This window comes from Geospiza fortis, unplaced genomic scaffold (assembly GCF_000277835.1).
Source record: "Geospiza fortis unplaced genomic scaffold, GeoFor_1.0 scaffold471, whole genome shotgun sequence".
NCBI lineage: Eukaryota > Metazoa > Chordata > Aves > Passeriformes > Thraupidae > Geospiza > Geospiza fortis.
The window spans coordinates 1,416,513-1,441,663 of NW_005054443.1; the positions used below are offsets into that span (position 1 = coordinate 1,416,513).

The 25,151-nt window shown below is 37.1% G+C and overlaps 1 protein-coding gene across 1 annotated transcript in view; it reads left to right on the plus strand.

Moving 5' to 3' along the window:
• The window catches only part of PTPRM (protein tyrosine phosphatase receptor type M), a 341,545-nt gene that overhangs the window by 184,213 nt on the left and 132,181 nt on the right, over window positions 1–25,151 (plus strand). The window contains exon 14 of the mRNA XM_031062267.1: window positions 5,084–5,216. Coding sequence (XP_030918127.1) covers window positions 5,084–5,216 — 133 coding nt within the window. The remainder of the gene's footprint in view (window positions 1–5,083; window positions 5,217–25,151) is intronic.

Sequence of the window (25,151 nt, forward strand, 5' to 3'; positions counted from 1 at the left end):
TGTTTATTCAGTTTGGTAGAGGTCCATTTCTTTTACTGGAAAACATTTTCATTTTTCTTGAAAAACAAGACAGTGCTTGCCTCAGAATTAAAGGAATGATTATTTTTCTCACATAATTCATTCACCTTAGCTTTCATTATGGTGAAAAGTAGTTCTGCTACAACCTTTTCTATCCATAAGCTACCTGCAAGAGATTCTTCTTTATGAAGTTTTGAGGCTGATTATAGCCTGGTACTTGTGCCTTCTGAGTGAGAAAGGAAAATTTTCCACCAAAGGAAGTGCAGAACTGGAACTACTTCAAAGAGAGAGTCAGAGTTTTTTTAACCCAGTCTTCTAACTTGTTGTGTGGAAATAGAAATTTAGATGCACAAAGTCATTTAAGAATTTGAACTCTGGCAGACACTAATGCAGCAACTAGAATATAATTCAGTTCTCATTCTGAAGAGGGAGTAAGATGCCATGAAATGGCAAAGTAATGACTAAACTTCAGAGGAGATTCCAATATTAAGAAAAAGTTAATGGAATACGTCTGAGAGTAAAAACTAAGTGAAATACTGTCTTTGGATGTTTCATGGGTACTACTTAAAAATATTATCACTGAGGCTTGCAAAGTATGGAACAAAACACGATCCATGAGGAAAAGTCAGTCCAGCTGAATCCCATTCTTTCTAAGCGAAGGAAAAGAAACATATTTCACATTTTAAATGCTACTGTTGGGAGAGCCACAAAGAATGGGAAATCAGTCAGTAAAATTGTAGTTGCTGACATTAACTAGAAAAGTAAATATCTAAGGGTATGGAACCAAGCAATGTGATTGTCTTCTACTGTATTCAGCAGAGGAAGCCTGGGGAAATACTTTGCTGGGTTTTGCAGCACCTTAGGGTTTATCTTTAAGTGTATCTCTGTTTTTCACTTCTGGCAGGAAGCACTCTAGCTTGTTTTCATCAAGTAAAGACTTTCCAAAGTCAGCACCTTAATCTTTTTTAAACTGGCAGGAAACATCTCCTTGTCCTTTCATTTTCTAAGCAGCTCCCTTGAGCTGTCCTCCAGTCACTGCTCTTTAGTGACCTATTGTCTTTCTAGAGGTGCACCACAGGATATATGTCAGTTTAGCCTTGATTCTTGCAGCTCCACTAGCAAGAGCTGGTGTTTTCGCACTGTGTTCAGCTTCTGTTTTCTGAGATTGCCCAGACAATCTCAGAGAACAGAAGTGAGGATTTTTTATGCAAGGCTTGAAGTCAGTCATTGTATGCAAGGGTAGAATCAAAATCTTAAAAGAAAAACAAACAAAAAAATCCAAGTAAGTCATTAGGTCCACTGTTGTGAGGAAAATGCAGTGGGCATAGCTCAGTTGCTGGCATCAACTTAATGACCTGTTTTCATTAAATACAGATATTTTACTGGAGGCACAGAATTAGTCTCCTAGCTATATATTCTTAAAGGCTCCAGGGTGACCAAGGACATTAAAAATTACTGTGTCAGACAAAGAGGTTGCAAGAATGGTAATAAAATAAAGAAATAAACCACCAAGACTAGATCATCATGATAAAATAGTGTATCAGTAGCACTGTGAAATGAAAGATTACATTTCACTCAATATTTTTAGCACCTGTCAGTTCAGCAGAGTAAAAGAGAAATCAAAGCACCTTTTTTTTTTAAGACTTGCAATGGTACTTTTCCACATCTCTCTTGAAAACATGGAAACAAAACCACATGCACAAATGGACATTACAGTTTATCAGGAGGCAAAATGAATTTCAGAACTACTGCCCTGAGTTGCCTTGCTCCCCTTAGGGACAGCTCACCCTTCTCTCCATGGTGCCAGTGCAATTGCCTGTGTGAATATGGGTTAAAAGTCAGTTAAGAATTAATTATGAGGTGAGAGGAAAATACCATTCAATCAACCTCTACCTATCAGACAGAAACACAGGAGAACTAAAGTGGCATTGCTTTTCATAGTTAACACACTTCAGTATTTAATATTAAATCCTGCATGGTATGTTTATTAAATGCCAGGAAGAGTCAGTGTCAGGGCAGCAGCTGTTGATTACAATGCTAGATGGTACAAGTTAGCAGAATTCACATGGGACTATGAAGAATTATAGTGGGATAAAAGTAAACTGAATGAAGAGGTAGTACCAACTCAAATTTCAGTCTTGATAAGTGCTAAAATGTAAATTTGAATGGCTTTTAACTTGTAAAGGGTTCAAAGCTGAGCACCACACTGAAGAAAGGGATGCATGTTTCACTGTAAACAATACACAGTAAAAAACTTCCAGTGTCCATCTGATGTTGAAATAAAACCAAGCAGGAGTATAGAGAGTGGATTGGAACACAGCAATTTCCTAAAATCCAGTTGTAGAAAAACTGAGATACATTAGATGAATAAGCAGCATTAAATAAAATGCAGAAAGGTAATCCCAAATTTCTAATGCTAAAAGACTCAAGGAAAGTTCAAGAAGGATGAAAGTTCTTTTCATTTACCCAAATAGATTTTGGAAACCACTAAGAACAATAGTGGAGCAACATTTTGTCAGCAAATAAATAATCTGCTGAATGGAAATGAAGAAGAATTGAGATAATGCTAATAATTTGTTATAATAATTAATGATAGGGGTTTTTAAAAGGCTTGTTAAACATCATGCTTCCAGTTTAAGGCAGCCTCTATTGTGTGTAAGGCTGAGTCCATCACTGTGAGAAGCTGTATCCTATTTTTAACTCGGCATTAAAATTCTTTTCATAGACAATTTGAGCTGATTCCTCAATCAGATAATCAATACATTATGCAATATGGGAGTTTGAGTGTCCTGATGCTAGGCTCTGTGCCACTTCCTGTGTAGGCTTTCTGTAGAGATTTTGCATTTTTGTGGATTCACCAGCTTGTTCAATACTGCTGTCAGGATAATGCTTTGTGTGATGGAAGGCATTTCATGAAGTTTGTGCTCCATCATATGTAGAAAATGTGTGTGCTGTGAATATGATTTTCTCTCCTCTGTGTAGTGTAAGTGTAGCTGGTTCCACTGAACTGAGGACCACGAGCTGCTAAAGAGAGACATGGCACTGAGATAGAACACATTGGATAGTACTGTGAATGGTTGCCTTTACTTAATTTCACTGTTTAGCACTCATATTCCCAAAACTAATGCTGGAAGCCTTAACATAAGGAATGAAACCATAAGGCAGAAACTGTTTTTAGCAAGTCATTACTGATGACTCTTCCAGTTGGCTGGGGTAACCTGAAGGAGATAATGAAGGGTAGGCTTTGGAAGGAACTAGTCTTAGAAGCTACATCTGAAAAGATACTACATGCTATTGACTTTAGATTCTTTCTTTCTTGGGTTTTAGATTTAAAAGAGAGCTTTGGAGTCCTTCATATGCCTTACCATTTGCATCATACTTGACTCACTGCTTCCTGTTGGCCAAGTGCAGCCCAACAGCTGCTTTTTGCATGAAATGCTCTAGATGTCTTCTGAATATCTACTGCAATACTGAGTGCTGTGAAGAGTACAGCAATATAGAATTTTTAAATTTTTTTATATAGGATACAGGAAAATAAAAATAGAACTGTTTATTCATACAAAGTAAGGATTTTACCAATTGAGAAAAGTGTGTGTGTATTTCTATCAAATTAATATTCTTGTGGGACTAAGCGCAGGGACAGCAAGCACATCATCTTCTCTGATTTAGCACTCATGTGAAGTACCTTGGCCAGAATTTTCCAAAGAACCTGGTTCCTGCAGTTAGCTCTAGATATGATTTGATTAGTGGTTATCACCTTTTCTGGCAGGTTTTTCTGGCATTTCTCTTGGCAAGGAGTTTTGAAGATGTAGGCCAAAAGTGTAACTGTGGGCACTCAGAAATACTCTTCATCTTAGAATATCCTGGTTAAAATTGAGAAGAAACATTGGAAACCTTTTCATTTTTCAGAAAATAGCTCTTCGTGTAAATTGGCCATTAATTTCCTTCCTTTCCAGAAGGAGAAAGTGAAGAAACAAGTAAAATATAGTTGGAGCTGTCAGAATCCTCTCTGAAACCCAGTTAGTGGTACAAGAATGTGGTCTTAAAAGATTACAGTTCACTTAGGCTTTACTCTTTCTTCTCGCTTCCCAAAAAAGCTATACCAGGAAAGCGATCCCTAAATCCCTGTGTCCATTTTATGGCATGGTGCCTCAAATGATGAATGCTGACGCGTTTTGATTTAAAAAAAAAATGCAAGTCCATAAAAATATAAAATCAGCTTAGTGAATTGAATGTTGCTTCCTAAACGTTTTTTCATCCTGAACTCATTTGGTAGGGGAAATGGATATTTCATCAGACATGGATTTGACGTTCCATCACATTATACAGTAAACAGTACAAACGATGTTATTTTTTTTTTAATGGAGAAGCTGGAGGAGCTAAGACAGTAGCTGCTGTAAGGCACTGGTTATCTCATTTAAACAGATATTAAATGTAGGTGCCAGTGGTGTGATCATCAGCTGCTTCCCACTTTGTGAATAAATTGCTTAGAAGGAGTCTTTTTTCCTACCAGATGTGACCTAGATTTAGATTTCCAAAGGCAAAAAAAAAAAAGTCTATTGTGTAAAAAAACAATTGTGGGTAAAATGCATGGTAAATGAGCTTATCTCACTTTTCCAGGTGTTTAAGCTAATATGTTACGGAATTACAGCTTCATTTATGAAAAATAATTGAGGAAAGTGTTCCAGCAAATCAAATTTGGATAAAGGCTTAGTATAGTTATTGTGTTGTTAGCAAGTTTCTAAATGGAAGAAAGAAAAGGGAGCCAGCACAGATAATAAAAATATAGAAATTTGTGAATCTGTGAAGAGGCTCCTGTGAAGGGTCAGGGCTGGCAATGGTATCCCACCTATATTGTGGTCCTACACAATATCTTGGAACAATATAAATAATTATATTCCCAGCAATGCATATAAAAGCAGAAATTTTTCTTAAAAGACCAAGCATTTATATCTGTTGGCGCTGGATAAGATTAATGACGTTAGTAGGTTAAGTGTATAAACATCAAAAGAATAACACCTTTATTCTTTTCCTCATTCCCATTTTTCTTTTGTTAATTCCGTAGGGGCTGCCACTCGAAAACCAGACCCGGAGCCTGAGAAGCAGACAGACCACACTGTTAAAATTGCTGGAGTCATTGCAGGCATCTTGCTGTTTGTCATTATATTTTTGGGAGTCGTGCTGGTAATGAAGAAAAGGTGAGCAATTAGTGGATGTTTTCTATGTCCATATTCATATTGCATCTCCTACAGCAGTACTCAGTTTGATATTGGTGAAAATATCCAGCCACCTTCATATCCACATAGAATTAATGTTTGTGTCTTTGTTTTATATATAACAACTCGAGGTTAATGATTGTAGCACTCCTTACATCAGTCCTGCATGAGGGACTCTAATAATCAGAGAGTATCTGGTCCTGTGTGAGTCTCCACCCTATTTGACAGATCAGCTGGAAGCTAGATGTACTTTCATTTTTGCATGTAGAAGAAATCCTTAGTCAGACAGGGGCTAGAGCTAAGGTAATTTGTGCTAAGAATGAGGTCTGTATTGTTCTGCATAAACTTCATCCCTGAAACAACGGAAAATGTTACAGTGGTGCTGAATGTTTCCAAATGCTGGTTCACCACACTCACACATTGAGATTATTTTGCCTTGAATATCATTTGAAAACAGCTACATTATTAGAAGTGAAAGGCTTTTAAAACTGTTTGTCTTTCTCAGCACTGTAAGATAAAACAGTAAGAGGAAAAATATAGCTAGGGAGGTGGCACAGATATAAAAAAAACTCTATATGATCTTAGAAGCTTAGTCTAGATTGGGAGAAATCAGCAAATAGAATTAAGGTTTTGGGTTCTGTAATGAGCAATGTGAGATTTTCATCTGTTAGAGGTGGGGTTGGGAATGTACAAGAGCTGTGTAAAGGGGCTGAGTGACAAATTCTCCTTCCACTTCAGCCACACTCTCCTTACTGTGTCCCATAACCCCTCACCTCCTTGCTATTCCCCTTGAATTATCCCCTTTTTTTTCCTCTGAGAGCAATCCTGGCCTGATTTGGCTCATCCCAACCCTGTGTGGTTTAATTGTATGTTAACTAGTTCGGCAGGTCTGAGATGTCCAAACCCCTGAGCTGCCTGAATTTCTTCCAGAATTTGAACAGTGGAGGTGCACAGCAAAGGAGGCAGCTGTCTGACAGTGCCTCAGGGCAGGCAACAGAAGTAGCTGCTTTTCACTCTCCTTGAAGACAGAGGCAGGGCCATGAGTTAGAAGGGCTCTATGGAGAGAAAGAAGAGCTGTGGCCAGGGCTGGGGGCCAGGTCATGACAAGAGGTATGTAAAGAAGAGACTGAGATTTAAGCCCCAGGCTGAGTCTGACTGGGGCAATGGAATTGACCCATTAACCAAGTCTACTTAATAAAGTACAGTGTAACAGAGTTGAAGTCTGTTCTGACTTTGCAGTACTTTTTTCTTCCCACTTCCGATTTCTTGCATCATTCATACCTTCAATTTTAACAGTTGAACTCTCAAACTCCTCCCTAGGGCCAGACAGAGCACTTGGCATGCAGGGAGGAAGGCTTCTTGTATTTTCTGGCCAATCCTTCTTCACACAATTCCTGACCAGCATTCATCATACTCTCTGTTCAGTTCTGAGCCTCTCCTTAAGTGTTTCTGCCAAAGGTAGAATGTATTCACCCAAGGGAGACAAGTTATTCTTCATCTTGAAGGGAGAGCATTGCAAAATAATCCAAATAGTTGCAAAGTGAATAAGGTGTCCGGGTCTCTGGCTAAATGGATGCTATGCCTGCTCCTGCTTAATTCTCTAGAGAAAAACTCTTTGATAATCTAATTATTAGAGGCAGGAGGGCTCAGATCCTAAGTGTTTGCATTAATGCAGAAGGATGCTTGATTCCTTCTGTCTACCACAGTAGAGTAATTATTATTCATAGTAATTCTGTTGTTAAAGAAAAAGTGCATTTTGTGAGCTTCCTTGGTTTCTGGAATGAATCTGCTTGTGACAGAGATGGAACTATTGAAAATACAAGTCCAGGAATTCTCTTGCCAAATACACACAATTCCATTGTGTAGTACAGAAAGAATGATACCAATAACTTAAAACATGTCCCAGAATGATGCTGCAGCCTTGAACAAAACAAACTGAAATGAGTTGAAGCGAATATTAAAAAGTAAGGTTGGTTCATTTGTGTAACAGGATGTGACTAGGCTTTAATGAGAGTTTTGGGAGGTGGGTATATTGTGTCCCAAGCCTCTTAAAGCATCTGCTGTAGCATAAAAGATCTTGAATACAATTACACTCATGACTTAAGCAGAAGATGAACCGATTATTCAATAGATTGCTATTGGTGCATTAATTCACAAGGCTGCTGAAGGCCCCTATGGTTTCACCTTGGTTCAGTTACTGTGTATACATTATGCATTTGAAGAAAACTTATAAATCATGCCACAAGCTTAGTGTGACTGTAGCGATTTTGCAGTTCTGCAGTATTTTAGGTGCTACTTTGGGAAACAGTCTTATCAAGCTAGTGAGCCATTTGACTTCTGCACTTGATCATTTTATTTCATTTACTTTATCAGGAGCTTTACTGGTGTAAAGATCTGAGTGAAAAATAAAATAGCACCTTGTAATTCAGTGGCACTTTTCCCCTGAGAACCACTTTGTTCTCTGCACTATTATGTGCAGACACTCTGGGCTACAATGGTGGGTTTCATTGTGCTGAGTCTACGTGCTTTGAAACTTCTCTTGTTTGGAGCTGGCTACAGCAAAATCCCATTCACATTCTGCTATCCTAAGGCATATCCCAAAGCAAATGTGTTGTTCATTCTTCCACAGAGTCTTGTGTATTTGATCTTCAGTTCATACCGGCAGATGAAACTGACTCTGTCCTTGGGGCTTCACAGTGCTTAATTAACTTAATATCAAACTATTTATTTCCATTGTCAAGAGATTTGGAAAGCAGTTTCACTTGTGTTACAACCATGGCTTTGTCCAGCACATTCCTTAAGTAGCCACCTCATTTCACTCAACAACCATTCTTTGCTTGGTTGGTGCCAGGCACCACAGATTTTCACAGATCAATCTCTTGAACTTTTAATTCAGTAGCCAAGTAGAGAAGACCAACATTCAAGGAGGTTTTCAGTGCAGCACAGCCGTGCTTTGGATATGCCCATTATCAAAGCAGTATGTAAAGAAGTTCTGCAAATATTTATAGTCATTAAGCAGCATTGTTAATTTCACTATATAATTGTCTTCTGAAGCAGCTCTATCATGAACCAGAGAGATTAGGTGGCCTAGCAATTCAGTGCATAGTTTGGAGTCACTAGGTGAGGGTAAAAATGTCATGGATGCTGAAGCATTTTCTGTAGGGACACTCAGCTTTTGACTGAAGTAAAACAAATTTGTAAACTTGGCACATGGGGCAGGGGAGGACTGCTAGTGCTTTCCTCTTTATCTGTCCACTTGGTTGTTCATAGTTCTTTATCCGTTCTGATCTGTCTTTTCTTTATCCATTAGCATTCCTTCTTTATCCGTTCTGATCTGTCTTTTCTTTATCCATTATCATTCCTGCATAAAGGTGTTGTGTAATGTAGTCTAGGAACCTGCAAGCTGTTCCTAACACCAGTATGGTCATATCAATGAGATGATTCTTCTTTGTGAAGTTAGAATAGTACCAATAGGCTTTCCTCTCCTCAGATATGCTCTGTGTCTCTCACATAAGAATTAACACAAAGTTAGATGAAAACAATACCCATATTTCCCCAAAAATTGATCCACAATAAAGTGGATTTTGAGTCTGACCCTGAATGGTAAATCTTGGGCAAGACCCAGTCTTTGATTTACTTGCATAAGATTTTATAAAAACATTAAAAATAAAGAATGCCAAGTAATTAAATTCACCAAGTAACTTCATCTTTTGGTCAACTTAAAGTGAAGCAGTGAAAATGAGAGTGCTGTTGCTACAACATTTGGAAAAGCAATAGCAATAGCAATTAAATCAATAAGTTAGACACTTACTGCTTTATTTTCTCCTTCCCTGTTTTTTTTTCCTTTATATTCTATATAAGTTAAATTTTAAAATTTGCCTAAGTTGGTAAGTTAGTGGTACAACATTTGCTTAAAAGCCCTTTGTATGTCTTTGGGGCAGCTGTTTCCACTGGGGCTGCCATTTTGTTGCTGCAGTGGGAGTGCAGTAAGGAAGCAGTTATTAAAATTTTATTCCATTGGCTTCTGATTCAGTTGTAGAACGGAGTTTTTCTGATCATAAAAAGGCTGTTTTGTTTTGCCTGGGTTTAGTTTCTGTTTTCAGCTGTCTCTGTGCCTGAGCCTTCCATGAGTTTCTAATGTATGTAATTGTAGCATCTGTTCAAGTCAGAGACCTTGGTTCTTGGCAGTGGATAAGGAAGGGTTTTGCACTCAGTGGAGCTGGGCTGGGAATGCATTGTTCCCATTCCCTGATAGCAAATCAGGCTGTTCAGTTATACATACACCTTTGCCAACAATTTCAAACATTTAGGATAGAAACTGAAGATAATAAAGCTGAAGGAAAATTCCAGCCTCCTCTCCCTGAACCGTGTTTTTCCCTGTAGGCCAACTATAAATGAGAGATGATGGAAGAAAACACTGAGGTAATGACACAGTTCCAAAAGTTTCCATTCTGATGGGTCAGTCCTTCTGCAGCCAGCCTCCTGTGCTGGTTTTGGTAAATTTTGTAGTGGGGCCTTATTCTTCAGGTGGTATTCATGAGATTAATTTATGTATTCATTCCTAAAGGAGTTTAAAGTGTATAATATTGTCACTATATGCAGAAACAGTTTATTGACATAAAGTAACCTCACTACCTGGAAGTGACTGAAGAGCTATGCTCATAAGAAAATTCGGCCTGGGTTGGCCAAAATCTTTGCATCAGTCTTTTTAACAGGAAAAGACTTTTCATACATAGACAGAAACTTTAGTTTGTATTCATTATGTAGGAGGAAAAATGGAGCTTGTCTGTATTTCTTAAAAAAGCTAAATCCATTCAGTTATGGGTGGTGCTTTAGCGTGTGGCCTGAAATGCTTGTATAAAATTTGCAAGTATAAAACTTTCTGCAGGATTTTAACATATTCTTTTTACCTGTTTCAGTGTATGGTATTGTTGAGAGTCAAAACCTTGGTGCTCTTTTTCAAGGACTTTTATATGGAAAATCTCACAACTGTAGCAATATAAAAATAGCTGGAGCTTGAGACTTCCAATTTTTCTCATGTTACACAAATGCTTAATGGGACATTTACACACAATAAAGTTCCCGGATTTTCAGCATTTTTTTCATAAGGAATAATTTATCTTTATAACATATTTGGCAGAATTCTGCATATAAGTACCAGCAGTGCTTCACTGATTAATTGTATTCATTGTTGTTTTTCAAATTATTATACATCTTTTGGAAATATGAGAACATTTGTACTAATTACATTAAATCTCTCTCATGGCAACATATGGCAAGGAACAAGGTTGACAGTGTCATGAGATTCTAAATCAAAGTGAGAGAATGAGTAATTCTGAAAAGAAAGGTAGGGGGAAATATAATTATGACTGAACTTGAAAACAACCACTTGCTTATAGTGCAGGTAAGTGCATTGACAGGACCTGATCCCATGCTCCCTATGGAATGCAAAGAGGCTTACAACGATTTTGCAGCTTGCCCCTTACTCTATTCTTAGTTATCTTCTAAAACTTATCTTCTAAAACTTTAGCAGGTATACATTTTCCAGATGTGCCATGTGATTAAGTATGCAGTGTGTAGTGTCTTGTGTTTGAACAATACTGTTTGCATCAGAAAAATGGGAATAAAAACTGGGAAATATTTCTAACGGCATCTTCACACAAAGAAGATGAGAGAGAAAATTTGATGAAAGCCTAGTTTTCAAAGGGATGCCTGAAGCATGTAGCCAGAGGCAAGTTAACATTAGTTATAGTCCTTTGCAAGGCCTGTTTACATGTTTCCTCTGTAGTCAAAGGGCTGTATGCATGTGCTGCAAAAATTACAAATGCCTACATGGCTCCTTTCAGTCTTTTATCTTGCCAACATGTGAATGCTAGTTGACATTATGCTCAGAGATGTTTTAAGATCTCCAGCCTTTTTTTAATTGCAGTCAATATATGGAATTTATTTGGGTTGAAACTTGCCCTTTCTGGAGGCTTGCAGTCCTGCTTGTAGAGGGCTCATAGCTGAGGGAGGGAGGGAGGGAAGGATATAAAAAGCAGAAGAGCATAGCTGGAGGGCTTCTATACTTCGTGCTCACACAGAGCATGTCTACGTGGAATATCTGGCTGTCCAAGAGGTTATGCAAGGCTGACAGAGCCCATATTTGTTAAGGTGATGGTGCTAGGTCTCCCAAGTTGTTCTTTGTGGCATTCACATGATCAGGAATAACATGGATACAGGATCAATTCTTATTTTTATCACTGCCACATGGGCAAATACCACCAATACAATTTTAGCCCACGGGGATAGATTTTTTTATTTACATGACAGTAAGTATCTTTTCCTTCTGAATTTAAAAGGTTATTTAAAAGCTGAAATATTGAAAGAGCTTTGGCAATGGATTTTCTCCAGACTGGAAATAAGTCCTTTCAAAGGCAGAACTGACTGCCTTAAGTAAAAAAAGGGATAGGCTAAGATTCTACAGTGCTATGACAGAAGAGGAGCTACTTAAAGTGTATTCTGAAATTCTTTATTCCTAAGCATCTAACACCATGCTAGAATTTCCATATCCTTATTCCTAATACAGCTGAGATGTAATCAGAAGTGATTTAGCACTTTAATTGGGAATATTTGTGTGTGTAGTATATGCAGATATGAACAGACATTAAATATGTAACATTACTTGGTAGGTGTACCTTAAGGTGGTTTGATTTAACAACTGGAGATGCATTATATATTGTACTGCTCAAAGTGTTATGGAGATTGGATATGTCACCTGTCTATTCCAGAAACATTGCATGATATGCCCAGATATACATTCTTGCTACCTTTCATTTGTGTCACCAGTTCAGGTCTCAGTTTCATCTTGATTTTTCATACATTAATATTTGACTTTTCTTTCCTTCCATTTCATCTTTTCCACCACTGCCTAATCCTTCCACCATCATGGCAGAAGAAGCTATCACTCCTACACTTACTACCTGTAAGTAACTTCTTTGTCATCAGAGACACACTATCTGCCATGTTGTTCCATGCCTGAGTAGTGAATGCTAATACTGAAAATTCCTTTATAAAAGCATACGTTGTAAAAGTTTCACCAAGATGAAAACAACATGGTCAATAATGTAACGAAATATTTAGCGTTTTAAGAGTTTCTTATGTCTCATACTGTGCATTAGAGTCCTTTGAATGACATTATGTAAAGAATTTTCTTAATTGAGAAGTAGTAGGTATAAATATCACTGCCATGTCAATGAGAAATTTTCATGCCTAAATAACTACTTTTAGAATTTATTTAGTAGTTTCTTTCTCATTTGTACTGTTGAAATTACAGCATTGGTTAGACATGTACAGGCATTTCCATTTGTTGCTGTGTACGTATTACTACTTTTTTATGAATAATTGATCATGCATAAACATCATAAGTTACCATTTCAGAAGAAAATTTCAAAGGGGAGAGCACTAAAAAATGAGGGCAGGATGAAGCATAACTTTCAATAACTAACAATTTTTTTGTTTTGATACAGTCCTTAGTAATACCATTATATGCTTCTTTATTTACCCAAAGCCTTGCTTCGTTCCCTGTTGTCAGCAGATGATGAATGAGAAAGGTTCTTCTGTGAATTTAGAAAATCCCTTTCTGAGGCTATTCACTTTTTCTTGCTTTCCAGGTACAAGGAGTACATAATAGATCAGCAAAATACTAGGAGTCCTGCTTAGTTGCAAGATGAGATGTGTTTAATCTTGTGTAATCCTGTTGGCCAGCAGCAAAAATCAGCTGTCCAGCAGTTATCTGTTTTATTAAACCTCAGATTTAAAAACCACAGGAACCTGTGAGATATTTTTACATAGTTACAGAAGTTGGGATGTTACTTGCATTAGATAAATTTTAGTACCAGTTTTTAAGTACATATAGTGGTAGCATACTCTTGAAAGGAACACATTTCAGTAATGTTTTTAATTTAGATGCAATATAAAGTTTATCGTGTTCCCTCTAGTTGCTCCTCAAACTTTTTAAATGCATATTTTTTCAGTTCATATTTTGAAAAAGCATCGAACATTCATTTATAGATTTTAAGGAAAAATTATTAAATGTTTTTTATCTTGAACACTTGGTCTTCAAGAAACCAAGCAGAACCATTCTTCAAATTAATTAAAGCAACTAAAATTTAAACCTCATAACTGAAATTCCCTAAGACTTCACAATATATGGGAACTGCTCATGTGGTTGGTAATTCAGAATTCATATTACGTTATTTGATACTATGTATAGTGCAATTTTTTAAACTGTTGTTTAAAGCATTTTATTAATGTGAAGGTCTGAAAAAATTAGCTTTTCCACATATACAGTATTCCAAAATCTGTTTCTGTTCCTGAGATGAAAAGACATATTTTCCATTAAATATACCTTAAAAAAAATAAATTCAGTTTGGGACCATTTAAATGTAGTTCTTCAAAATGTCAAAAGAATATAACGCAATAAGCCATGTAGCATGGTCTTGCCTTAATAAGTAAATATATTTAAATTTATATTTTAATATGATTCATGTCTCAAGGCTAAATCAAAAACAAAATTGAAACAAATGGAACATTAAATGAAACACTGTTTCATTATTTAGATAAATTGGATTATATTTTTTTTCTCTCTTTTTCCACAGGCAAAGGAAAAGGCCTGAATTGAAATGGTTTCTTTAGGTTTTACAAACAGGTTTTGTCCCTAGTTTTGCAATCACAGAGACTGTTAATAGTGGATGGAATAGGGCATCTCAGGATTATTTGAAGTACTCTCCTAGTGACTTCAAGAAAAGATCTTTTTGTTAGTGTGATACAAATTCAGTAACTTTGTAGATTGGGTTGATTAACTCTTCCAAAATAAATTGTGGGATTTTGACCTCGTAGTGTTTTGTTCCCCATCTGGGAAAAGAAGGGAAGTAAGAGCCCTGAAAAGTGCAGTCAAGATTGGCTGTCAGTAGGAGGAAATATTTTGGACCAAATTCCCCACCTGTTTACGCATCACACAATTTGACTGAAATTGGTGGAAATCTTAGATGAATGCAGGATTCATTACAGTTTTATTTTTAGCTGAGGAAGTTAGTATGGATTATAAAATGTTCTATATTTTGAGAAACATAATTTCAAGTACTCTGCCATTGCTAATTTACCACTTCTATACTGAGTATCATATTCAAATTTACTGATTAGTCATTGTAAATGCAAGCTGTAACATCCAAGTGAGCATCTATGCACTGAAATAGTTACTATTGTCTTGTGTGCTGCTTTCCTTGTGTGCTGTGGGCTCCTTTTCCCTAGCAGACTGCAATCTCTGCCACTTCTAGATCCATCCTAAATTAAAATTTAAAAAGAAAAAATTGGCAGATGCCTAGAGCTGCTGATGAATCATCAGAGGTGGACCTACAGCTGTGCATATTTGGCAGAGAATTATTTCTATTTTATCTTGTGTTTACTAGTTAGCCAGTCAATAGATATTACAGAAAAAAGAGTTGAGTACTGCTATTGAGAATTCTTTTTAATGGGCCTAAGTACCTCTGCCAGTCTTTCCTCCCACTCTTGCATTCCTGACATCTGGTGCATTTTTTACCTTTCGCCTCAATCGGACAGCAGATTTTTTTTTTTTTGTCTGCACATAGTTAGTCCTCTATGACTTCTTTTGTTCTTAAGATTGGAGCAAATTTCATAGTGCTCATTAACTCTGCAGCAGATCTTTTGGCTTGGCAGTTGATTCTAGGTGGGAAAAAAGAAGAATGGAGATGGTGTCATTTGTTACACTGGCAATGAGTGATGTTCTCAGCATGGCAGGTGGCACTGGCACAACTGCTTGCTCCTGACATGTTTTGTGATGGGCAAAACCCCCGTGCCATGGGCTGAGGAAGAAAAAGAGGAAAAGTGCATTAGTATTTTGCTGTGTAATTATGGTTAGGCAAGCCTGTTGCTGAGGTGACAACAAGTGCCACTGTGCTGACCATTTGTTCTTTGTATTTGAGATTTTTATTTTTATAAAGATTCTGCCTTTGGAGCTCATTAATCATTTGTCAAAAGCTAAAAACTGCATTTCATGAAAACTAAAGTATCAGAAAAACAAACTGAGTGCTTGGACCATTGGAATTTACTCCAGACGCTGTTGCCTGATGGTTTGGCCAGTTCAATTTAACCCATATTCTTGGGCAGATAGTTACAGAATGTAGCTTTTTAAAGTTCCTTTCTATAAAAGATTTCATTATATTGCTATGAGTAGGATGTACACCAAATTAAAATGCAAAGTTGTGAAGGCAGCTTTTGATGCTGTTCCTCAGTTTGAGCTTGATATAAAAATGATATGTTATGATTATGGTTGAAATTAAGTACTTACGCAACAACAGTGCTGCACAGCAGTTAGGTGCATAATGTTATTATATTTTTGTGCCTTTTCACATGTCATTTCAGCTTGTGAAAGGTGAAGTAGGGAAATAGGAGACAATTATTACCCAATATTCTTATACAATGCTAATCATGTTAAGATCTTAATAGTGTGGAATCTGCTATTGTGTGTCCCAGCACTAATAATCTAGTTAGGTGCCCTGGAACAGAAGTGCATCACAGGTGCATCGTCTGTATGGAAATCTCAATCCCAAAGCCTAATACTATATTAAAATATTAATATAATAGACTGTATAGGACTAGAGGCTCTGTTGCCTGGTACTTGGTGTATGATGCAGGGGACAAAATTCCTCCTGCAAGAAAGCTAATTCCACAAACATTGAGCTTTTTCATATAAAAAAATGTTTCATGTGTATGAAAACATATCCTGTTTTTCATGAGAATTGGGTAGGTTGAGGCCCAGTTGAATTATGCTTTTCCTGTGTATCTTGCTTGAGCTCAGGAGCCTGGCAGTCTGTTCTCAGTTTAGTTCTCCTGCTTTACTAGCAGATAGTCAGTGCTGGCTTCGGTATCTCTGTATAGAGACTTAATTTCTAGCTCGTTTGCTCTGTCCCACTGCCATTGACATAATACTCAGAGCATAAAGCACAAGGTTAGATTTGCAAAATGATCCTAACAATTAAAGTAATAATGTTTCCAAAAAATCAATAGTGTCAAAACTCCTAATGGTGATTACTGGATAATTCCGGAGAATATGCAGTCTTCACATTTAAAATTTCTGTAGTAATTCAAAAATAGTGAAAGAGGTTAGAAACAGTCCTGTTTTCTCAACTGTAGCTTCTCCTGGAACCAGAAACAAGATCATGTTTGCATCTTGTAGGTGGAGGAGAGATTGAACAGAAAGACACAAATGTGTTTGAAGTGTTTGATCTCATAGACTACATCTGTGATCTCTTCTGCATCTTTAAATATAGGCTTATATCACAGAATCCTGTAACCAGAAATAACTTTGGATTTCTGTAATTGTCTTGTAAGCTAGACTTAAATGATATGGGAATGTCCCAGGAGTTTTGTTGCATGTTGCAAAGTCTACAATGCCGACATACTGAAATCTTTGGATAATATTTAGTGTCCAAAATAAGGCAAGGAGGGTGTTCTACTAAGCCACCATTACTAAAAAACACATTTTTGTGCTATGTGTTGTATGCCTTGTGTACAGATATGCAGTATCTAGTTTTTATGCGCAGATAGCAAGCAGGGTCAGAATTGGGATTTTATTTTTAATTAAAATACATAACATAATTTTTTTACATCTATCTAAAGTCATTATTTCTTACACTGATTCGTTATATTTTCTGATTCTTTTCGATCTGATTGTATTGCTTTATAGCCAAGGCTTACATTCCCACTTCACTGTAGAAAAAATTGTAAATAATCCTTAACACACTGTAAGTAATTATTTTTTTTAATTTTACTATCTCTTTCTGAAGTATGTAAGGGAGCAGCCGGTGTTTTCAGGGGCATGTCTCTGTTTCCTCTTTCTTGCACCGTCTGTCATTAATATTGTTGCTGTTACTGTTTGTTTTCTTATCTCATTGCTGTTTCCAGTAAATTGTTCTTATCTCAACCTTTACCTTTTGTGCCTCCAGTTCTGCTCTCCTGCCCACCACAGGGGGAGAGAGGGAGCTGGGAATGAAGGAGTGTCTCTGATTTGGAGTGGTTTCAGTGGGAACACTAAACTGGGGAATACCATTCCTAAACCGTGACACAAATTATTGTTTGTGCTCCATTAGTGTCAAGTAATAAATTTGCAGATGAGCTGAGGTTTGGAGATTTTTCTGTCCTTAGAGGGGACATTACTTATTTGGTGAAGGTGCCAGACATTTAGTGAGAGAAACAATTTAACCGTAGAAAAAAATAAATACTTATGCAGCCTAGAGACGTCTTAGTTCTTTCCATGCCATTAAAAGCTTTGTGTTGTTTCCTAAACTAATATATGGGATTTGAACTGAATACTTGGGATTGCATTTAGAAATTGTGGAATCCATATACTCCTGTAGGATAAGCCTGGAAGCCTGTCTTTCTTATGTATATAACACTGGGACATGATCCATGTACTTGGGAGAGGAAGAGATGACAGTGACAGCTGTGTGTATCGAAGAAGTTACCATTGTATTTGAGTAGTTGTGTTGCCATCCCATGTGACTCTTGTTGAGGTACTGTTACCAGGGCGGCCTGTCTTCTCTATAAAACAGTGTATTGAATAAATTTCTAATTAGCCTGTTGACATTGGGTTTTAGTTTTCTTAAAAATTTGATTCCCAAATCAATCATGCTTGCTGTCAACAGCAGTCATTCTAGGCACTGAAATTTTGCCATTATCAACCATCATAGTTGAATTATACTTTCAAAGACAGTATAAGGTGAATCATTTTCATTCACTTTGTTTCAAACTTTTCCCTCAGGAAAAAAAAGTTGTTGTTTATGTGGCTTTTACTGCGAAATATGCAGATAGCTCAAAAATGAATTTAAATACTTCCATTTTAAATACACAAATAGGAAGATGAGTTTCATATTTCAGTATTAGTATTTATTTTACAAGGGAGTAATGGTGTTGGAATCTTAGTTTCTCTAAAAGCCAAACCTGCCATTACACTTTATGTGATTGTAAATGTGTTAACAGAAAGTAGAGAATTTATGCTGCATGTTAAGACCAAAACTCACTTCATAATTTATGTTGGCCTGTATTTTGTCTAAAAGATTGAAATGTTAGTTTTCAAAATGGCGTTATGAAGTATTGAACTGATTGACAGAATATGTCTGCAGAAGATGGGACTACAGGAAATAAGGTGAAGGATGCATTGTATTTCTCTCTCAAGGAGGACAAGCAGAAGAAAAATGTTTAAAGGAAAATGGGTAGAAGAAATCATACAGTGAATCTAACCCTAAGATTTTGTTTGCCCAGTAAGCCCCAGGCTTAGTCACTTCTGTTGTACAGATAAGAACAGCTGTAAGAAGATGTTGATGTCTGTTGAGTGATGCCAGCACAGGGCACTGAGGTGTTGTAGTCATTAGTATTGTGATAGCTTCTACTGAGTGATATTTTTTTTGGTTGAACTTGTTATCTGAAATCTGTTCTCTATCGCTGAATCCCCTGGGAGAAGCTTCCCCTGAAATATATTTATTGAGCCTATCTGCAGGGGTTATGGCCAGGTTAATGATGATCCACCAAAAGACAGCATCTATCACACTTGAGTGTTAATTTCACAAGGAAATGTTCTAGTCTTGGCTTCTTTTCCTACTTCACTCTTACATTTCCTTTCTTACCTAAAGCACACCTTGAGCTCCCTTGAAGAGTAGACTGACAGGTTCCCAAAGGGAGGAACAGTGGCTCTTTGCTTTCTGTGACATGTAGATCACCAAAATCATTATTCATTTCCAAACTTTATTTCTGTTATTTTTCTTGGTCATTGATTTCCTGCACTAATTACCTATTTCTGGCATGAGAGGACAAGGAAACCATATCTTAGGTGCTTTCTTCTGCTACTCCTGATGACTCTTACCTTCTGTTTCCACTTGAGAGTCTGTGCAAGGATTCTGTCTGACCAGGGTCCTTCCTAATTCTAGGGCAATATTGCACTTGCAAAGTGCAGCTGGGAAAGTTGCATCAGCTTTGAAACTGAACATCACAAAAGCTAATCAAGCAAGGAACCAGGGGAATGGACTGCGCTGTGTGCTTGCATATCTAACAAAGCCCGCCTGGCATTTCTTCAGCCCCAGATGCCCTGTTGCAAAAGAATGTATCTTTTATGAGACTTACCATAATATGCTAGAATCATGACTCTATTTCATTTACAAATGTGCAAGAAAGGATTTGTTATTACTGCTATTATTATTAGACTGTAACATTTAGTGTATGCTACAGAGAGAACTCTATAGGACTGTCAAGAAAGTCTTGCATAATTCTATCAGTTCCTGTGCCAACCAGACACAGTGATCTAAATGAAAAGAAGCAATAATTCTAGCAAAGCTGAGTATTGTAGGGCTTGTGCTGTGAAATTTCTGCTCCTGTGAGTACTGAGCTGGTGAACATAAAGATGCACATTTATTTTTCTTTTTAGTGGCAGAAGCTCAGGGCTGTTTAAACTGAGATCTCTCAGTGAGATACTGAACCAAATGTCTGGGCATGTCTTGATTATACTCAGTTCACCTGCAGAGGAAGGTAGCTTCTCTCCTTCATTCCCATTCCCTGATTCCTCTGATCATGAAAACAAAAGTTGGAGCTACCAGAGACATCTGTCTTGTCTGAAGGAAAGGCAAAGGAAAACATTTGCCAACCTGTACATTTCGCAGTTGAACAGGAATGAGAGAATCAGCTGTTTCAGAGCAGTTATGCCGCTCTGCACCTCCTATTTCAAGGTGATAGTGTTCTTTCCTCCTGTGTTGACATCAGTAGCCCAAAATAAAATCTTCAGGTATGGATTTCATCAACACATTCTTATTGAGTATAACAGTGCAATTTACAATATTTGCTGCAGGTACATAGTTTTTGCTTACATTTTAGGTATGAAGGCTTGTATTTTGCCATTTCCTATTTGGAAATTGTCAATGGAAAGATCACTTCATATCAACTAAGTTCATGGCTTTCAGTATATTTTCAAAAGCAGATGAGATACTGAATGCTTTGTATTAGCTGACTTTTTCAGGTCAGATTGTCATGTTTATGATACATGGTAGATTACAGCTCTGTTCCTTGGCTCTAATATCCGCATGTTACTGGCAGAAGGACTTTCCTTTCTGCTTACCCACATGGGGAGGAGCCATGTCTGCACTTTAATATGATTAAGATTTTATAAGAAAATTGAAACTAACAAAAGAAGAGAAACCTGTAAGAGTGTTAGTAAACCAAAAGGATTACCTACTCTGTGCTCTGAAGAAACAAATTAGAGAACAGAGTTCATTGGTTGCATATTGAGTCCTAATACATGCTTTCAGCAAGAACAGAGACCTTTTTTTTTATTAAAGGTAAATGCAGTTTCAACTTTTGATGGAATCCAAAGCCCCATAAACCTATTCTCTGGTGGTAGTACTGAATATTCATGGAAGTGTCTTGTCCAGACCTCTGTCCAAAAAGTATTATACCTAACTTACTCCTTAAATCCTACCATTGTTGTTTTCCTTCCAGCTTCTTTTTCAACACTGATGTGCCCAGCTCTTAAGCCTGCCTCCTTGCTCTCCTGGCCATTTACTTTTTCCTCTGTTTCTCTTCTTACTCTGCTCCTCCTTTCACTTAGTACTCCTATTCTTTATCCCCTTCTTCTCTACCCCTGTCCCAGATGCTATAATGTCTGTCATGTCCTGAAAAATATTTCTTTAGGGTTGCCTTATTTTCATTCTCTGTGGTCTGCGTTTTCTCTGGGGATTTTTGCATTGAGGATTGTTTCTTTAGTTTACTGGGGAAACAATACACTGGTTTTATCTGTTTTTTTTTTCTTACCTAAAAACTGATTTAGGCTTTTAAAATATTCACCTCCAGGTTGAAGCATAGCATGCAATATTTTGTATTCGGAATTTTTTTAAATTATCTCAAGCAATTGAAAATTATTTCGCCATGAAAGCTTCAATATAACACTAATTTTAAAAATGTATACAAATACCACATATTTGCTTATGTTAAAACAAGGTAATGCTTACTGTAACAAGCACAGCTTTTCATTTTATGCTCTCTTGTTCTTTGAATCTTAACCTTCACTTGTTTCTTTAATTTAGGAGAAAAAGCCATTAAACATAGATACTTCCTGAAAGTGTGTGCTGCATGAAAGCTTTAATTAAATCTACAAGTAAAGCTTTAAAAGAACAAGAATCAAATTAATTGCAGCAAGGACCATGCATTTATTTCTGTGACAGGCCCTTGCGCATTAGAGAAAAGGCAATCTGTGTACCCTTATCTGAATTAGCAAACTCAGTATCACTTTTCATTAGCATGGTAGGTCATTGCCATGCGTCTTCAGTGTGACACTGTTTACATGTTAATGACCTCACAAATAGAGTCTGTTCCGAATGGTTTGTGGTAGCAGAAAGTTGTAAATCCATGAAGTGGAATAAACTGTCCTCTGCTTTCTGCATCATTGCTTCTTGCGAGTTCCCCTCTAGACTGAGCTTCATAATTAGGCAACAGTATAATTAAGGCAAATTCAGCAAATGCAAATAGGGCAAAAGGATTTATGGCTGATTATGGTTCTTGCAGCATACCTGAAATAAATTAATTTCTAAGCATCACTGTTAGTTGACTTTTTAGTGACATGGAGTCTAGAAGTAGAAAGTATTGTTCAGAGAAAACACTCAGAGCTTGAGTTAACGTGAGTCCGTGGTGATTTATTCAGTTTTACATGCTGACATATGCATGAAAAAACCACTAAAAGGTTCAGTAAAGCATACTGCTTTAGTTGTTTGGGGTGTGATTGCTTTGTATTAGATGAGATTTTTAAGATTACAAGTATGTATTTTCCCCCACTGTATAATGTAATGAAACCAGCATGCTCCCTGAAATCATATCCTTAAAGAAAATATAATATAGTATATCTGGTAATTTGACTAGACAGTGGAAAGCTTCACTGCATTTAAATCCTGGAATGATAAAGCCAACATCAAATGAGTAAAACAAACTCAGCATAACCACTTAAATTTGATTGTCTAAAATAGCTGAAACAAGACCCGTTCTGATAGCCTGCTGTGTGAATTCCTTTAAGTGCTGAATACCCTCAGTTCCCATTGACTTCAGCACCGTGCAGAATCTGGTCCTGTATTTGGATGTATTTGGATGTCTCAGCCCTGCCAGAAGACAAAGCCTGTTTTTCAGTGGTCACGTGCAGCCTGTACCTGCCTGGTGTTGCAGAGCTCTGTGGTTCTGCTGCAGCAGCCTTGGGAGGTGCTTTGCAGACAGAGAGTGATGGCTTCTACTTTGGGCGCTCACCTAATCTGCAAAGCAAGTTTAATTATATGCTGTCCAACCCACTCTGCTACATATTTTTCCACTTGCTGGTTCTGAGTGAAATACATATTTTCTACCTGCAGAGGTTACCAGTAAGGGTACAGTGCCCCTGGAAGCATTTATGGCTAATCTTGCCCTCAGCATGCGTGATGTAGCTAAGTGCTAATTGAAGGTTAAAGAATAGGGATCCATCTTCTCTGTGCCTGATGATTAGAGGGTTGTGTTCTGCATGGAATCAGGTGCCACATTCAGCTGGACAGAATTGCTAGGGTGTTGCAAAACCTAACTCTGTGAGACTAAAATTCAAGAAACTCCAGATTTTCTCGCAGCGTGACAAAGGACCAATAAATCACTGTCTTGTGTTTGGTAATAAATTAGCTGGTTTACTGTGTTTCATATAAATATGTGATGCTGCAGGGCATACATGGGTAGAATGTAGATTTTATTTCATAAGGGATATTTCTTTTGTCCTACATACCGACTTCTGAAAATTATGCATGGCCCAGTTGTACAATTTTTCTATTAAATACAAAGAGAGATACAGTTCTGGTAAGGCAAGAAAGTCACCATGAATATTACTGCTGTTACTATATCTAATAGCTGATTAAAGCGAGTTTTGATGATTTCTAAATATTGCCATAACTGATGGCCTTCAATATAAGAGAAATTAACTGAGGAGTGAGGGAGCTGTGGTGGCAGATAAAAAACTTGGCTGTTCAGTGAAAGTCTGTCTTTGCCCTGCAATTTTCCCCCAATTTCCAGAGGTTTTGTAATTTTAGTACTTCTGCAGAACTTTTCAGACCAGTCTTTAGTCTATAGCTTTGCAATTGTTTGATATTATCCTTTCAGAAATCCTGTTGTTCACTTCTTTCCAGAAGGCTTCTTCCTGACATAAAAATCTAATAGCAATTGATTTTAAAAAAAGCTTCCAAATAGGTTATGGAAGGAGCATGAGAATCAAGAAGTCTGGTTTCTGCTACCAGTACTGATGAAAGTTCTTTGGGTGCCATATTCTCCACATTAATTACATTTTGATTGCTATTACCTGCTGCAAAGCAGTGGTATCAGAGCTCTCAGAGGTCTAATATAGTCAGAGGCAAAGTGCTTCATGGCTCCTTTACCATCACTTGGATTTGAGATGATTTTATCTTTATGTTTCTAAACAGGGAGCCAGCACTCCCAGAATATATATGTTGCTGGAATATTAGTACCTGAAAGTCAATGATGGAGACGTCACCAGCTAAGTCAGGGTTACCAACACACACTTGCAGAAACACATGTTCTCTTAGGATTAGCCCTTGCAAAAGCACCAGGGGAAGTGTAAAGTGTTTTCTCTGACACTAGCTGTTTTGACAGTCCAGTGGCTGCAGAGCTGCCTTTCCCACAGTAGGAATAATCAGCATCCAAGTTTACTGCTTGAACTCTTCACCACTTGGATTACTCTTTTGACAAAGGAAATGATCTCATTATGGAAAGGCCAGATACTGCAACAGTAGGTTCCTTTTGATAAAGGTATGGAAACAGTAAAACAGCATAATGCACTAATTAGGATCTCATAATTTTCAGAAATGTATGAATAAATTAGCTAAGCATACTGTGCCACTTACAGTCCAGTAATTTGCTGTCTGGTTAGAAGAAGTCATATAGCCATAGGGTGAAAATAAGATGGAAAAGGTCATATGACTAAATTAGCTCCATTCAGGCAGGCATTACGTATGGGTTTTTTGCTGTGGTTATAGAAGATCAACATTAACTCAAGCAAATATGATTAAGTTAGTGACCCTCAGAAATGGAAGTTAACCTCAATGATAAATGAAAGGTTACTGTCCACTACAAGCACTCCACAATATGCTACTCTTGGTTAATCACATCTTTCACTTTCAGCTACAAAATCTGCATTTAACTGCCATTCTGATTATTTACAAAGGAATGCACATCCTTAATACAGGGTGCAAACCTTAAAACTTATTTTCCTTTTATTTTTGACTCACACTGATTTTTTAGTAACACAAGAAATACCTATTCTGGTCCTAGTGCTCAGTCCACTTACTAGTCTATCAGGTTTGTCACTATTTTCTTCTTTTGAAAACAGGTTCGTCTGAGAAGTGCTGTTTTCCATGTAATTTAATCTCTTCTGTTTCCTATCACTACATCATTGCCTGGTGGGTTAAAAATATTGACAACAGGTTAAAATTTTGGTCATGGGTTTCTCCCTTTTTAATGTTGGGTTTATTTTCATTTTGTAGACTTTCTTGGGAGGATAGGTTTTTCTTCGGCTGTGTCCTGCCAGAGCCTAGTGAAAATCCAGGTTTAATTTATAGGGTATGATTTTCACAATATATCTCTTGTTATTTGTTTCTTCATGGAGAATCTAGACTTTTATACTCAAATCAGTTCTCTTTTTCAAAGTTTTTAGTACGGGTGAGAATATGCAGTAGTCCAAGAAGTTGCAATACACTATGAAGTCACTTGATGTTATTTTGGTACTTGTGAATTTCCTTTGGAGGAAATACTTTTCTGTCTTGCATCATCTGAGAGCCAAGAAAAGTGTATATATTGAAGTAACTAACT